Source organism: Scophthalmus maximus, chromosome 5 (assembly GCF_022379125.1).
Source record: "Scophthalmus maximus strain ysfricsl-2021 chromosome 5, ASM2237912v1, whole genome shotgun sequence".
In the NCBI taxonomy this organism is placed as follows: Eukaryota; Metazoa; Chordata; class Actinopteri; order Pleuronectiformes; family Scophthalmidae; genus Scophthalmus; species Scophthalmus maximus.
In genome coordinates this window covers 3,329,691-3,347,500 of record NC_061519.1, presented here as the reverse complement: position 1 = coordinate 3,347,500, position 17,810 = coordinate 3,329,691, and the positions used below count along the sequence as shown (strand labels likewise).

General features: G+C 44.5%; 1 protein-coding gene across 1 annotated transcript in view; it reads left to right on the top strand.

Annotated features, from left to right (window-relative positions):
• LOC118311521 (visinin-like protein 1) overlaps positions 1–17,232 on the top strand; it is an 18,979-nt gene extending 1,747 nt beyond the window's left edge. The window contains exons 2-4 of the mRNA XM_035635464.2: positions 9,348–9,524; positions 11,918–12,133; positions 12,592–17,232. Of these exons, the coding sequence (XP_035491357.1) occupies positions 9,363–9,524; positions 11,918–12,133; positions 12,592–12,789 (576 nt within the window). The 5' untranslated portion in view covers positions 9,348–9,362 and the 3' untranslated portion in view covers positions 12,790–17,232. The remainder of the gene's footprint in view (positions 1–9,347; positions 9,525–11,917; positions 12,134–12,591) is intronic.
• The last annotated feature ends 578 nt before the right edge of the window (positions 17,233–17,810 follow it).

Sequence of the window (17,810 nt, the reverse complement as noted above, 5' to 3'; positions counted from 1 at the left end):
TACCTGGGGTGCGGCACATCCACGGCTCAGTTCCGCTCTGTGGCCCTATGGCTGTCGGCCTTTGACTGGACCGGTGCGGGTCTCTAAGTGCATGATGGGTAACGGAGCTGAAGGGTGTCACATTTTCAAGCTTTGGAACTTACTACAGGTTGACTAAAAGTGATGGATACATATATATACTATGAGGTGGTGTAGCAGTATGACTGATTGTTGCCGTAGGTTTTAATCACGTCCCAAATTCAGTTGACCTGTTTTTTGCTTTATGTCTAAACAGATTTTTTTTTCCAGTTTTCAAGATTCAAGTAGTTTCCAGTGGTGCTGAACATCCAGTGTGGGAGCTGTTATAGTGCCCGCGATGAGGGAAACTCATTCAATGTCACCGTCTCTTCCAAAATATACAAAAACCAGAAGGGCGCTGAGAGAGTGAGCACTGCGCCCCTGTATCTGCCAGTCTATCCAGATCCGTCTATCCAAAAATTCAACGGGTTCCTCCCGAGGGTCATGCCCCAACCCCACCACGTGATCTCATTGAAATCAGTTGAGTAGTCTTTGAGTTAGCCTGCTCACTTACAAAGAACCTATCCTTCCTCGGCAGAGGTAAACATCCCTACTCTACAATTATTATCTCATATAGTACAATTTACCTCTACAGGCCCAACCGATCATGGGGTTTCAGCGTATAAACTACAGGACGGTTCACATACTACATGTAGTACAGTATTTGGGGTTGGCTCTGAAATATGCATTCTGTGTTTTGCTCTGTCAGAGATTTGTATAACTTTGATTTTGTTGTCGTGAAGATGTGGCCCCTCGTATGTGTTTTTTAGAAATTTTGCGGTGTAGCTGTCCAGCTATATTTGTCTCAGAGACTGTGCGTGTGAATGATGAGAGCATACAGTAGAGGGGGAATCATGCCTGTTTCGCTTAAGCGCTCTTGAGTCCTGTCTGCAGAATGATGATAAGTAAGGAGGGGCATTCATTTGTTTTAGTGTTTTCTTAATGGCCCACACTTGAAAGACTTCATATGACGACATGTGAAGTCCCTTGGTCTGTTCCCCTTTATGTCATTATAAACCAAGCACATTGTTACTGTATATTCTCAATAAGCCGCACCGGGATTTACAGAACTGCAACCCACAGGCTATTTCCCATAGGCGCAGTGTGTTGATGACCCGGTCTTTGCGGTGATTTTGGACGTGGACGTACTGTAGAGTCGCCCCCCCCCCCCGTCATTTACAGTAGGAGGTCGAGAGAGGCGCTGCGGTGACAGACAACAGCTGATTGGCGGATCGCTGCACGGCGGAAAGCACGCGATCGTATAGCTCCATCCTCTACTCTGGAAAGACCTATTGATTCACATTGTGTGGAGTACAATAATATCAGCTCGGAGCGACGTGTTACACTACAATTTCCTGTGTGTGTGTGTGTGTGTGTGTGTGTGTGTGTGTGTTGTTTGTTTTTCCGGTCTCTACTCCCCGTATTTTTCTGACAGTAGACGAATGACCCGGTGACACTCGCAACCGCCCATCACTTTGTACCTCTTCCTCTCTCTGCCCTTTGTACCACGGACATTTTGTCATGAGCCTGTGGCCAGGTGTACTGCACGTCTGCCTCATGCATCACTGGCTCATTGTGTGCGTCTGCCGTGCATGTGTGTGTGTGTGTGTGTGTGCGCGCGTGTCTGTGTGTGTATTTGTGTTCCTGCATGTGTGTCTCATGACTGATTGATTCATCCATTTCTGTCGCATGCTTTATTAGCCAGGGATATTGATGGAATACAAAAATATCTGTATGTGTGTGCGCGCCCGCGTAAGTGTGTGTGTGTGTGTGTGTGTGTGTTGTGTGTGTGTGTGTGTGTGTGTGTGACAGACACTACCAGCTCCTGTGAGCTCACAGACCGGCTGATTGTGGCTGAGCAATAACAAAGGAACGTTGAGTGAAGGAGTTTGGCCCTAATCAGTGGATAACTAATGAATGGCCACAGTTATCAGAGGACATGAGTGTTTTCCAGTGGCTTGACATACAATATTATATATATATTAATATTATAGATGGAAGGATAACACACCGCAAACTGTGGTTAAACATTATGGAACGGAAAGTATGATTTGGTATTGATTATATCATGTTTTGGCCGGAGACATGAAGAAACAAGGCCGAGTGGAGAAACCATGCACTGTCTATGAAAAAGGATATTTCAGCCGTGGTGCGTCGCCCATCGTAATATACAGTCTACATATGTAGAACACATGTAGCTAAGTTGCGCGGCACTCTCTTTTCTTTTTTTTTGAAACGTAACACCACTGAGTGGTTCGCTTCCCTGCTTTCTTACGGCAGGAGGGTCACAGGGGGGAGGTTTCCTCCTGCAGGTGAGGCCGCACTCTAAAACAGTCTGGAGGTGTGAACGTGAGTGGGAACGCGTTGGTCTTTTATATATATATCCTGGTGAGGTGAAAGACTAACAACCTGTCAAGGTTTACCCTGCCTCGGGCCCAGTGCATGCTGGGACTGGCTTCAACCTCTCATGACCCTGAACGCCGGAATACAAGATCAATCTGTCTTGGCAGATTATATGTGCCTCCATTTAAGGCATTTGATTAACTCCTGTATACAAATAACCAACTGTGCAGGTTGACCACACAGTCTTGTAGCGACAACAGAATAACATTTTACTAGCAACTGTAGCTTTTATATATATATATAAACTCATATTTTTTCAATCAGATTGTGTTTGAAAGATTAAATCCATTGTTATGTCACGCGATACGTCTGTAATATTTCGAGGACAGAGACGTCCTGACTGGCTGCACATAGACCTACTCCGGTTGAGTCACAAGAAATTGTGATTGTCGAGTTCTAGGAAGCAAAAGAGACAAAATAAATATGTGCTTTTATTACATGGCTAATGCACGAGCAAAGAATTGCCTGTAGCTGAACAAGCGGACATGTTCAGAGACGAGTGCTGTGATTTTCGGGCCCATCTGCATGTTATATAATGGTTAAATATGTGTGTATTTTGCCCTGGTTTTCGGATACTATTGATGATCACCCAATCGATCACAGCATGCCCGTCTGTACATAGTAAGCTAAGAGATGACTGTGCAGTCGGCATGCTGCTCGTTGCGTAGGCCGGGATCTTGAATGACCACAGTCTTTTCCCGGAGGATACGATATAGAAGTTAAAAAAGGTGAGGCTGAAAAAGAGCAGGTGCGCTGCTGACACTCTCCTCGAGGAGGTAGACACAAGTTTTCAAAGGTAGGAACAATGACGCGCTCTGCCAGCATTACTTTGTTTTACCCATATACAGTATATATATAAAAATATACACGCTGTGATGCTGTATCTCGTTAACAAATTCCATTACAATATCAAACTCTTTCCTTGGCATTTGCCATATCCATTTCATGTACAGTGTCATTTCATTTATTGTGTCTTACAGTCATACACACATATAGTCATATTTCAATTTTAAATGAGAAATTATGAATCGAACTTAAAATCACACATGCAGCTACTTCCAACTCAATGATCTGTTGTTAGTTGGATGTTGATTTTCCATCCTCCACCGTTGGTCTTTGTTTTTCGGAACACATTGAACGTTCCTGTTTTGCAAGGGATACCGATGAGGGGATACAGATTTCAGGAGCAGAGGTAAGTGCTTCAGGCATTTGTCCCATTCTCTGTTTCTCCCGTTCTCACCGTGTGTGTGTGTGTGTGTGTGTGTGTGTGTGTGCTTACGGGAAATGGGTATATTTGTTCTGGAGACTGTTTTTCATCCGACCTCGAAACACCTGAGCCTCACCACTACAGCCTGCGTCTGCCCGAGTTCAGAGGTGCTTCCGGAATATTATCAGCCTCATCATTTCACGAGGTTTGATGGGCTGCAGACAGAAACAGCGGTTATTACACATTAAGTGCAGCACTCAGACGTGACGCACCCACACTCGAGTGTACGCGTAACAATTGCGGCAATAAATGAAACGGCTCGGCGAATAAATGGGGGGGGGGGTTAGTTTTTTATTCCGAGACGTGGGAGACAAAAGGTTAGCAGACAGGAGGAGACATAAGGGCACGCGGCCCCGTTTTGTCACCCGTGTTTCTCCCCAGGCTCGACCTGGTCTTAAATTAGAGCTGGTGCTGCGCTGAGGTAGGTGAGCTGCGTTTCTATAGCGATGCATCCTTCCTGCGCTGGTCACCAGAGAGACGTGCGTCGATTCAAATAAAACGGAGATACACACACTGATAGGGAGGAAACACCTGCAGTTCCAGTGCCTTTCACAAATCTGTGAAGTGCTCACACAAAATATTCAGTCTATATTAACGTGACTTGTGTGATGAGGACAGACTGATGCTTTGCTTTGGCCCAGTTGAACTACTTCCACCACACCACTAGAATAGATCTCCTCCTCCCTCTGTTCCAACTACTAATACTACCACTACAGTAGGGCGTGCAACTGACGATTATTTTCACTATCGATTTAATCTGTCGATTATCTTCTCGATTCATCGATTAGTTTGTTTATTGTTTGGTCAATAAACTGGTGAAAGATGTTGATCGTTTTCCCCAAAACCCCAAGGTGATGTCTTTGTTTCGTCCGCACACCAAAGATATTTAGTTTGCTGTCATAGGGTAGCAAAGACACCAGAAAATATCCACATTGAAGCTGAATCAGAGAATTTAGATTTTTCTCTCTCATAAAAAAGACTCGAACCGATTAATTGATTATCAAAATAACTGGCGATTAATTTATGTAGTCGATTACTAATCGATTCACTGTTGCAGCTCTACACTTCATTACTTAGGGCGGGGCAAAATGGTTGAAATCATTTTAAATATGACATTATGAAGAAGGTGTCTATTGATGAGGATCCATTTTTACGTTGCATGTTATATACATAGTTTTATATTATCAGAAGGTGTTATTATGATAATGTATTACAATTCAATAAAAAAATCCCCTTATATATAAAGTAACCAGATGGGAATATCAGTTTTTGGTTCATCCAGTGAATCATGTAGCTCAACTTAAAGCACCACCTTAAAGCAGCGCTGCCCATTGATTTGTAGCATTAGCCACAGTTCTTTTGGGGGCAGACAAGGTCGTACGCCCCAGCCAAGTAACGGTTCAAGTGTTTCTGGTCACTGATCATTAAAATTAATATTTTATTTCATGCTGTGTGTGCAAGACCTGTGTGACACTGTCTAATACGTACATTTCTTTTGTTCCAAGACTTGAATATATTGAATCAATGTAAGAAATAAGAAGAAGATATACATTCAAACACATGGATGAGGAAGACTGCACAATATTTTGATATTTAACAAATACCCCCACGCCACGCTCATATGTCAGCAAGCAGATAGGTCAGGTCCAGTTGGCAGAGGGAACGTTTTTCGATAATTGGCCAAAAGCATCATCCTCTGCCGGAAGGCTGTTTGGCGGCGTGCCGGGGCAACTGTTGTCAAGACAACGCATTGTTCCATTTCACTCTCGTGGATTTTTTTGGTGAGTTGCCATGAAGACCGGTGAATGAGTGCGGATTATCATTCGCATATCAACAAGCCCCGCTGTGCGTACGCACACACACACACACACACACACACACACACACACTTCACAGTGTGGTTCATGGTGAGGGCTGCTATTGGACTGGCATCTCATCGATTGCTCCCCCATTGTACATTTCCACTCTCACAAAGGTTATTGCCCTCACAAACGCACACACACACACACATGCAGACACACAGGAAATGGATACTGTATGGGAGGCCTAGCTTTCCATTTTTGCTCTCTTTCCAACTCAATTACTCGGCTTTTGCCAGGTAATCATTTTCAGTCACAGGGACACCAGGCCCATTCTCCCCCCTCCGGGCTACATTCAGTTACGGCCCGAGTGCCTCATGCCTGTGTAAGCCCACTGCTGTCCAACCTTGTTTTCCTCCTTGTGTACACTCAAGCTGTGAGTGCCCAGAAAGAAATGTGTTTATAGTACAGAGAGGTGAAGAATAACCCTGGTGTGATCCGAGTGCATCAGTCAATCTGTGCTTGTGTTTATGTTATTGCGCGATCTCATGGTTGAATTATTAGATTAGAAGACGATGGTGACTTTACATCTGTGATGGAGATAGACATACAGTATAGCCGCAGTCAGACCTGTCCTCAAAGATTTCCTCTGTTTCTGTCTCTTGGCCCTTTTTGACCCAGCAGAACAGTCACTGAATTGAAAACAAATGCCGACCGTTCGGTCTCGTACGCTGCATTTCCTTCATAGTGAACTGTGTCAACTCTGGCGCCGATTTGCCCTTTAGTTTTGGGTTAAAACACAACAATTATTCTCATGATCAATCAATGTATCTATGAATAAACTAGGGCTGTGGCCAATGTATACTGCCATCACTGATTCATCCAACGATCCTTGATCGGGGTCTACAAATTGTCGGAGAGAAAAAAACCTGAAAATGTCACCACCACAAAGGCAAAGAGGATGTCTTCAAGTCAAGTTATTATTTGTCACTGTACAACTCAAGAAGAAAACTAGAATGGTTACGTTTGCAGAGTCCAGGCCACAGTCAAGCTGCTGGACGCCTTTGTGAAGGCGGCGGTCAGCGCCGGCTAAGAACGAGGAAGCTGCTGGCTGGAGTATTTTTCACATTGACCTTCACTAACAAGAGAGGAGAGATGGCGGCTACATTAGAGCTCAGCGGATCTGTGTATTTTGCCAACCTTGGTGTTCGAACAGAGTCACCCAACCAAAGGATTTTGCACATTCAGGAACCTATCGGAAAATTGAATAGCAAACGTTAAAAAAATTAAAAGTGCTAAAGGACAGTGATGCTGTTTTTTTCCTGACGGTAATGAAAGGGACACGTTGCTCTTTTGAAATACTGTATTACCGCCATACACTTTTCTTTGATTGGATGAAAGCTTCCAGTTTTGCATTGTGCAGCTGTCACTGTACTGCAGTCAAATGCACAACCCAGACAACGGTTGAACGCTCACGATGCCCTTTAATGGAAAAGCAGGTCGGTGCACACAGGTAGGCCGCCAGGCGAGGCAAACAATATCGGAAAAAGGATGAGTCAAAAGGATAAGTCCAAAAAAATCACAGGAACAGATGAAAAACCGGGAAAAACTACACAAGGAATAAGGCTGGATAAGGACAAAGACGTGATTTGGCACAGGCCCGAGGTAGCAGGTGGGTGGAGCGGAGAGGATTGCGCCAGGAGAAACACATTAGGGCGGAGCAGACAATCACAGAAGCTGGAAACTTCACCGTGACAGGAAGTGGAGGCCTGATACGAGGGGAGAGGTAACATTAAAAACAAAACAGGAAACGTAAAACGAAAGTGTCCAAACAAAAGATAAGATGACCGACTGTAAGTGGTGCGCGCTGACCCAATCAGCTTTTTAAGGCTTTGATTGTACTTTTATATGTGTGGTCGACTCCACTGGCACATTTTCTCTCTGTGTTTCTTCCCGGACGGCGTTGTTTCTCTGCTCTTGAAAACCTTTTTCTTTTCGTGGTCCGGCTTCATGAGATCACAGGTGACCTTTTCTAAACCAGTTCATGCTAGAATGACCCCTGTCTCCTTTGATATCCTCCGTTGCTCCTCCTCTCGGCTCTCTCCCACCGTGCCTCCCGCATGTCACGTAAGGTCCAAAATATTAATGCGATACGCAGTGACTTGGTTTTTTTTTGTTGTTGCCCCTTTTCCACATGACTCACTCGCCATAAAGCATGACAGGATGATATTTAAGCAACTAACCCCCACCCCCCACACACACACACACACACACACTTGTTCCGCAATTTAGAGGAGGATTTGTGGACGCCTAGCTCGGCTGCATCGGCTGTGTCCCGGTGTCAGAGTGCAAAAGCCGTCGGACAGGGCCGTGAGTCAGCGATGGCGTCATGGAGGCACTGCAGCGGTCCTCAGCCATGTGTGTATGCGTGCTGCGAGGAGCCGGGGGGTAATTGAGCCACTTTTATGGCCAAAATGCCACACAGGCTTTTACTCACATAAGGTGATTATGGATTGTGAGCGAGATCGCAACGACCTCTTGTATCATTGTCATTTAGTCCATATTGTATGTCCGCTTCTGATACTATCCATTTCAACCAGACCTAATTTAACCAGATGATTTCACTTAACAGCTTTAACTTGTTCAGGTATTTCACAGTTCTTGCTGTATGACAATGTAGGAGAACTACGTGACATTATCTCCCCGCTTGTGACTTTGTACAGTATAGTGTACATCCCTTTATGAATAAACATACAGTATTTAAATCCAGAGCCAATTGCTGGTATTTGAAAGGCTATCGTTCCACCGAGTGGGATTATCAAATGAGTGAAAATAAGATATAGTTTAAAACCATAAACAACCTTTTTTTGGATTTATATAGGATTCATTCCTCTTATTGAATATACCTCTTGAACTTCAATTTAAAAATATACTCTACTTTGCAGATTTCTTGTATATGAGTTATGTTTACATTCAATGTCCTCTCGACAAAATGCCGTGAATCCTCGAGGTCTAACGCACATGTCGAATGCATCTTTCTGGATCGTTGCACCGTCCTTACAGACTTTAATTAAAGACTTGCAGTTGGAGTTGAGTCGGGCTGCAACTAATGATTATCTGATTTCGTTTCAGTTAATCTGTAATCCTCTATAAAAGATAAGATGCGAAAAAATGCATCGAGAGCACAGAGTGAATTCAATAAATGCTATAAAAGTTTTGTCCGACCAACTGTACTTTAATGTTAGACCAAGAAAAGCACTTTAACAATCAATTAACCATTAATCCTATATTGTATTTTTTTCTTTGGATCAACAAATTGATTAATCGGGTAAATCATTGTAAATCTATCGTTGAAGTTTAGTCTCGGCTAAAGACCAAGACTGTTTTTTTTTATTTTTGAGAATTACTTTGTTAGCTAGTAACAGTCAGCATACATTTTTTTAAAAAACATATACCATTGGATGATTAATAAAAATAGTGAACCAAAGAGGTGCTAAAGAAGAACCCCGAGGCACACCACCTGGTTTGTTATGTAAAAGAAAGCAATATATCAAATGTTTTAGTCAGATCAATAAACATTTCCAATGAGAGATAACTATTATCAAATACCAACATTTTTACCGTAACAAAAATTACTAATATAGGTAATAATTTGATTTCCATAAGTACCATTATGAAGTGATGTTTGCATATTTCCATTGTTACAACAGCACAGGGGGATTTCAGCTGTCGCCGTTGCTTTTGTCTCAAACCTCCTCACCGGTGTGTTCATCCTGCCCCCCTCTCTCTCTCTGCCTCTCCCTCTCTGCCCCTCCCCCCAGAGAGGTGAAATCATCATGGGTAAACACAACAGCAAGCTGGCCCCGGAGGTCCTGGACGACCTGACCAAGAGCACCGAATTCAACGAGGCCGAGCTCAAGCAGTGGTACAAAGGCTTCCTCAAAGACTGTCCCTCCGGCATCCTCAACCTGGATGAGTTTCAGCAGCTCTACGTCAAGGTGAGGGCGAGGTGGGGGGCGCGGGGACAGAGGAGAGGAAATCATGGCTGATAACACAATCATGCAATGTTGCTTTGCGACGAGGTATCACTGCGCTTTTCACAGCCATTCCTTGCAATGCCTACAGTGGCGATTTTGTAGGCCCCTATCTTTTAAATGACTCATAACATTGTCAGGATGCTACATTGAAATGTTATGTTACTGCCGCTGTGGGGCACAGCCAGGAGGTAGAGCCTATGATACTGCCAGCTGTTGCTGTCCGCGACTCCCTCAGAATATTCCGGAGCATTTCAAGCTTTTATGGATGCACTTAGGGTTAAGGGTGTTTTCTAAATCAGTTTTGAATATGGTCTCGGGCTTATTAACTCCCATTCTCACCTGTTGCTTGTGTGCAGTAATCTGCTCTGGCAACGACACACTTTGTAGATTCTTTTTTTCATTTCGGTCCCAAGGCGAAGTGATAAATTGTTTTATCGCTTCGCCTTGGGACAGAAAATCAATCTTGAGGAGGGATTTCAAAGAAGATACAGTCTATGAATGTATAGTCATCCTTAGTTGAGGATCCTGGAGAGCTCAGACTGGCAAACGCGACATTTTGGAACTGTCAAAGGATAGAAAACAACTGTGAGCCTTATTGAAATGACAGTAGAAGAGTAGAGCGTTTTCAGCTCAGAAGTGAGCGCACCCAAGACGCAATGAGGAAAGCGGTGGTCTTGTCTGCGTGTGGCCACATTTCTTTTAGCAGTGACCCGTCATACCTGGCATCAACAATGCGTCTTGTGCGATCACAAGGTCACACCTGGCATTAGGTCGGGTCTCACTCCCTCGCTCAATGTACAAATAAAACACGTAAATCCTTTTCTGTTCGCAAACACCGAATGAAGTTGTTGTTTTTTGCGCCGTCTGACCATGACAGACGAGTCCGAGGTCAAATATGTTTGTGTGTGAGAGATACAGTAGACAGCCAGGGGGAGGACGCTTATTGAATCAATGCACTGTGCATAGCAATGAAATGAGATTTTCCCCGTATGAAATAGTAAAAAAAAGAAAGAAATCCATATTTGAAATCCTATTGTGTCAGATATATCAATGTGTGGGGAAACACTGAGAAGTCTAAAAATGCTGTTGGTCCATCTTGGACGTCGGCTGAGTGGGCGTTCCTTCAATGTCCCAGGATGCAGTTGTGTTCACTCTGCGTGTCCCACCTACTGTACAACGGCCACATTGTAGGACCGCCATACTCAACTGCCATCCTCATAACGCCTGTGGCATAAGGCCATCATTTCAAGGGTCTTTACGAACGGGGAAGTGGGCTCTGATCACAGGCGGTCACTGGAGACGGATGTGGCGACACATTCTGATGGCAGGTGTGATCTGACTAACTTAGAGTCCACTTGTGATCGTCAGTGCCACATATGAACAGGACGTGGCCACGTGCAGACCAGGCCGCCTCCGAATGTGGTCTGAACGATTGTAGAGTAAAGTGTGAAGTGTTATTGTGTTGTCGGCCTTCTTTTTGAATTGTTGTAGTCTCTGCATGTTTCCCCTGCTGTGACCGGAATAAGATTCACCTCGATGAATCAAACCTCGGGGTGATAAAAGCTCAAATAACCGCGCGTGTAGTTTCTGCCGAAGGAAAAACGTTTTCAACGTGTTGCAAAATGGCATCATGATGGAAAAAAATAATAATTCTACAAAGCTATACTTTTGTGTTTTAAATTAAGTTCTTCCTGTAGGAGTAGTTCTTTTTTTTACAAACAAGAATCTTCAGCTGTTGCAGTTCCCCCTCCAAAGTATATATTTCTAACAAATGCTCATGTACTTTACATTAACACTGGACTTGTCCGTCAAAACCGAGCCGGGCCAGCAGACTTATCGCCAAAAATTGTAAAAAGCTCAATATTTAAAGTCATAGTAACCGGTTTGTATGATCAAACTCTTGTCTTGCACCCAGTCCATCACGTGTACCAACTTTACTGACAGTGTTTCAAGATTTGTGTGTGTAACAAATAGTTAACGGTTAAAATTACACCTGCAATTATCATCTCTGCAAATATTTCTTTAATTTGCAAAGATATTCTCATTCAAATGATATGTTCTGAAACATTTAATTATATAATACTGAAAAATACCAAAATATAAAAGACAGGAAAATAGACTTGGAGTATTAGGATACGCTTTTACGGGCACGTACTGTACATTACAGTGCCCTGTTCAAGAGTGGTGTGACAAAACACCGAACAACTTCAGATGTGATGTTAAGATGAATTGTTGAGATTTGTGTTGTGACTGTGATCGACTGTCTCCATTCCCCTCTCACCAACAAGTAGGAAGTGCCGCACGATTCAACAGAGCTTGCCTTGTTTTTTCTTTTGTCATTTTCCACACCTCAGTTTTTCCCATACGGCGACGCCTCCAAGTTCGCCCAGCACGCGTTTCGGACATTTGACAAGAACGGCGATGGGACCATTGACTTCAGGGAGTTCATTTGTGCCCTGTCCATCACCTCCAGGGGCAGCTTCGAGCAGAAACTCAACTGGGCCTTCAACATGTACGACCTGGACGGGGACGGGAAGATCACACGCATGGAGATGCTTGAGATAATAGAGGTGTGTTTGCGTCGCATTTAGGGAGAAATTCTCAGTCTATAAAAGGTGACATATTATGCTCATATTCAGGTTCATACTTTTAATTTGTGTTACCACTTGAACAGGTTTACACGCTCTAATGTTCAGAAAAGGCATCAGTGTTCTCATACTGTCCATTCCTGCAGCTCCTCTTTTCACCCTCTGTCTAAAACGCCTGGATTTCTTTTAGCCCCGCCTCCCGATTTAACCCCAGTCTGCTCTGATTGGCCAGCTGGCCCAGTCTGTTGTGATTGGTCAACCGATTTCAAAATGTGTAGTTGTTCAGAGCCAGGGTGGAGGGTTTAGGGTGGTCTTTTTTTTTACAGTTTCAGGACCAACAAATGAACACATTTATTTGCACAAACTCTGAAAAAAGGGATTTTTGCATACTATGCCCCCTTTAAACATTTTAAAACTAAAATCTTACTTTGCCTCTGCAGGCCATCTACAAGATGGTGGGCACGGTGATCATGATGCGTATGAACGAGGACGGGCTGACCCCCCAGCAGCGCGTGGACAAAATCTTCTCCAAGATGGACAAGGACCACAACGACGAGATCAGCCTGGAGGAGTTCAAAGAGGCCGCCAAGTCCGACCCCTCCATCGTCCTGCTGCTGCAGTGTGACATGCAGAAGTAGAGAGGGACGGAGGGTGGAGATACGGAGGGAGGGAGGGACGGAGGAAGGGTCGAACTAGAACAAGAGAGAGGCACATGGGGACAGAGAGGCAGGAGAGAAAGGAGGGGGGGGGGGGGTGGAGCTGAGAGAGGAAGAGGAGAGAGGCACTAAGAACGAGCCGTATTTGGAACACAATGGACGACTGATTGATGCCATTCATTTTCCTCCTAACCATCCCACTGTTGCAGCACTTCAGAAGGGCGTCTTTATAAACCCCGTCCGTGCAAAGCTCCTTTGAGCGTAGACCAAACAACTTCAGTAAGAATTTGCAGAGGAAATACGAGTGTCACTCCCACCGTCACAGCGCCAGGCTCCCCGCCGAGCTCGTGAGCTCACAAGGCTGCAGGGTGACCTCGGCGCCAAAATGTCACCGCTTGCGCATTCTTTTCTTGTTTTGCCAAACTTTCCCGCGCGACGGCCTTTTCGAGATCCCAGTCTCAATAGATGTAATTGCGAAGGAGCCTTTGTTCTCATCACGTCAACGCGAAATACCATATTTCACGTTGTCGCGAGGCCGCGCCGGTTGCCTGGCAATCCTCGCGGCGATGACGGTGAAAGATTTAGGGAAGTCAGTGTTTCCTGGCAAACAAAACTTGTTGCAACAAAACAAAAGGTGAGTTTTCCCCCCCCCCACACCTTTAGACAGAACCAGGCTAAGCTAATTGGAGTGGTGATATGGTGATATTAGAAAAAAACAAATACACATGGATCCATCCATTATCTATATACCGCTTTATCCACTAAGGGTTATTAATTCTGCCACCCAGATATATTTGACTGCCGTGCACCATTCGGATAGTCTGAAAAAAGTGAATGGCATCAAACCAACTCTTGTTGTTTTGGTCCAATGTGGTGCGACGTGAGAGAAACTAAATGTTGTGCTGACAGACACAGAATTATTCAAACGAACAAAACCAGTGAACTGAATGTGTGCGAGTATGAATGTAAGAATGTACATACAGTATGTGGACGTGTCATAACGCAGCGTAACTCACTTGTTCCCAAATCAGACCGCCTCGCCCTGTGTGTGTGTGTGTGTGTGTGTGTGTGCGTGTGTGTGTGTTTGTGTGTGTGTGTGTGTGTTTTGAGCAGCTGCATTCATCAGTTCCTCGATATCAAAATCCATCAGCGGTTACATGACACTTGCTGAGAGCGTCTCTGATGGATGATGACATGTCGGGCCAGATGCTTTACACCCTAAGTGCTAGGCGGAGGCAGGTGGCAGATGTCACAAGCATACCGATGTGCTGGTCAGCGACTTCTGGCTTTTTTCCCCCATACATGCGCTAAAAGAAATCAATATCTAATCAAAGGGATTACACATGTTTAATTCGAAGGACACGTAATTAGTCTAACGAGTGGAATCTGGATCCTCCGGCGGGTTGACTGGAGGTCACTGGAGTCAGGACATTAGTTACAGGCCGCAAGACAGACACAGTATTTCCCACGAAGGCCAAACCTGCCTCCGTGAAAAGCTGAAATAACCGTCTGTGCTCGTCCTTCGTGCCGCGGTCCGGCGCTCCCCCCTTTGTCTTCCTCCTCCCTAAATGTCAGAGAGGAAGCACTTTGATAATGGGCGGAGGGAGAGGAACTTTGCTGAACTCAGCTCAGATCTAAAATCAATGCGGGAAAAAAAGAAGAGGCAAAAGGTTGAAGAGGAAGCCCGGTGTGTGTGTGTGTGTGTGTGTGTGATGTGAATGGAAGCCGGTAACCAAGGCGCTATTCTGTCAGTACGTTCGAGTCAAAAGTCATGGATTCCCAGCGAGTAGATCATAATTACAACCTCCCAGCGGATCAGCCGGAGGAACGCGGGGGAACAAATCTTGTGCACCACCCGCAGCACTTTACAGTGGAAGTCGCATTGACCCGTTCACACACACACACACACATTCATATAGCACTTCTATACACGGCGCATTTTTGCCCATCACACATCACATCATTCATACACTGCCAGCACAAATCGTCAGGGACGATTAAGGGGTTAAGTGTGTCGCCCCCGGAGTAGCTGGGGATCGAACCCTTGGCCCCCTGGTTAGTGGACGACCCTCTCTCTGTCCCCTGAGCCCCAGCCGCCCCAGATGGCCTTGACTTTAAGTCAAGTTGTGTGACGTCAGTCAGGAAGTCCACCGCTGCCGCATCAGGACCTCCGACTCACGGCGACGTGCAAACCGGTTCGAAAACGTTTGACTTCTCTCCTGTCGGCGAATCCGATTCATCTCCTCCTTCTCACCCGGGCCAGTGAAGGCGCTCCCTCCCTAGAGCTACAGAGTGACCCCCCTCCCCCCCTTGTGCGATAATGTAATGATAAAACTACATGTACATTATAAAAACAACTGTAATCGTATTTATGAATATAAACAAATATATGATGTAAATGTAAATGTACCACTAGCTTAGACCTGATTTCATATGACGACACAGCTACAGTGTGCATGTGTGCATGTGTGTGTGTGTGTGTGAGAGAGAGAGCGAGTCTGGCTAATTGTGAGCGCTTGTGACAGCAGAGTATGTGTGTGTGTGTGTGTGTGTGTGTGTGTGTGACACACTTTTGCGAGTGCTCCCACGTGTTTTGTATTTGTATTTTTCATTTGTGTAACAAACAGATTTGTAAAGATTTCCAGTGAACGGCGGCCTCACACTGCAGCACTGAGTATTATCGCCCACACGCCTCCACCTGCTCCTGTGCTCCGCTGGTTCACACACACACACACACACACACACACACACACACACTCTGTAAGGGAACTCGCCGTTTTCCTTTTGCTGTTGCCCTACTGTCGCGCCGTTGCGAGTTCTGGTTCGCGTCGGGGTTCACCTATAGCGGCAGGGTTGACGGGTCAGCAGACAGCAGGGGCTGGCGGAAGTATGATGTCGTGCCTCACAACACTATTATACAGCCTTCCTTTGTTTACAATGTAATGAGCATGTCTGAAGAGAAAAGCTAGCAACATTCCTTATATACAAATTGAACCCCTCGTGCATCCTTATGGACATTTAAAAAAAGAAAAAAAATCATTTTGACTTTTATTTTTTCCGTGTTGATTTTTATGTGTTTATCTATTTATCAGAATTTTGAGATTTCAAGCTCAGCCCCGACAATGCGTCTAATAACGTACAACGTCGTGTACAGAAAAGAGTTACACTTGGGAAAAGTGTCCCCGTTGAAAAGCCTGTCACCTTTTCGATTCCCTCTGGCGTTACAGCGTCAAATCTGGTATTCTGTGTGATCAGACTTTAATTCTGGAGCTGTAGTTTTCATTATCTGCTAAAACAATGTAAAAAAACATGTGTTGTTTCTAGTTTTCATGGTTTTCCAAACAAAATACTCCCCTTCTGCATTTAGTGTATGGAAGATAAATCATTAATCATGGCACTGTTTTAAAACTGGATTATGATCAGGAGTGATGTTATTTAAAAAATGAAACTCATTGAAAGTGGAATATCATATTAATATAAAAAGGGTTTGATTATGACGGGTACATCTTTTGTTGAGTGTAAGTTGGGCAAAGCAATGCACAAGGGTCAATCGGGGCACGAAGTGGACAACGTAACTTTTCTAGAGCTCGTTTTGTAGGTTTTCTTCAATCATTAACTAAAAATGATCTTTCAACACAGAGTGGAGTGAAAGCGCGGGGGGTGTTGCAGGGCTCCGTCAATGAAACCCCACGAGTTCAAGAGGCTCGACGAAAATTTGCTTTCGTGGAAAAGATGCCAAAGTGAAAATTTGAAGTTGAGAACAGGGATGTCAAAATAAAAAAAAAAAATTAAATGCAGCTTTTTGAATTATTTGAATGAACCAGAAAAACTTAAAGCTACAGTGATATGAGAAGAAAAAGACTAGGTCAATAATTAGCCAGTGAAACATAGTGAATCTTACGAGGAGGCAAAACCAATCAAATCCCTCAAGAGTCAAAGAGAATCAGAACACAGCTAAGAGAGTTTGGTTTGTTCTGCTGCCTTGATGTGGTGACAAACGGAGGAACATAAAGACGTGTAGGATTTGATTGGCCGGAAGATTCCTGCACAGAAATATTCTAACTATAAAGACACGTTGCCTCCTGCTTTTGACTCGCCGGCGTATTTTGTCGTCATGGGATTGTTTAAGCGGTGAAACTTGTTTCCATCGGGACAGAACGCTTCGCAAAGTGGCTTTCGCCCTGTTTTGATCTCCACTGTCCTCCGCTCATTAGGTTCCAGGGGGTGACAGGGGGGACCATTTGTGCTCGGTTGTGCGATAGAATTTCATTCGTCAACATTGCTCTATGACGTTGATGTAAATGTCTATTGGTTTTAGTTTTTTCTTCGTTTTCAAAAAAAAAAATAATATTGTCACTGTAGCCGTCTAGAACAAAGACAATGTAATTATTTTTGTTACATAGAATAAAAAAACATGGATGTCAAGAGGAGGTGTCATGTGTTTCCCTTTCTCCGGTAGCGTCTTCACACACACACACACACACACACACAGTCAGCCATGGGTATGAGTCACCGTCTGGCAATGACGTCACACTGCTGCAGTGATGTCACCGCTCATGCTGTTCTCATGGTAACCACCCCGAGGCCACGAGGCAGGGAGCAGATAAACCCACGCACAAATGCACACCCATATTGATACGACTACACACACGCGCGCGCACACACACACACACACACACACACACACACTCTACACAGCAAAATCTAATGACTGCGGAAATTAATTTTGCCCCCCGGTGTGTCTGCGGACGCTCAATTGCTCAGCTGGACAGCAGTCGAGAAATAGTTGAACACAATGAAATGACTCATGGAGATTAAGCTTGGACTCGTGAGTGAATCGGTCCTCCTCACACGAAGGACAGGAACACTCACAAACTTAATGGCTTGATTTTTTCAAATGTCTCGGATTTCTCAGACTAACCACGCATCTCATTTCTCCATTCACTTTTCCGGGGATGAATATTTTCCTCTTGAAAAATATCCAGATTTGCCATTTTTGTGAC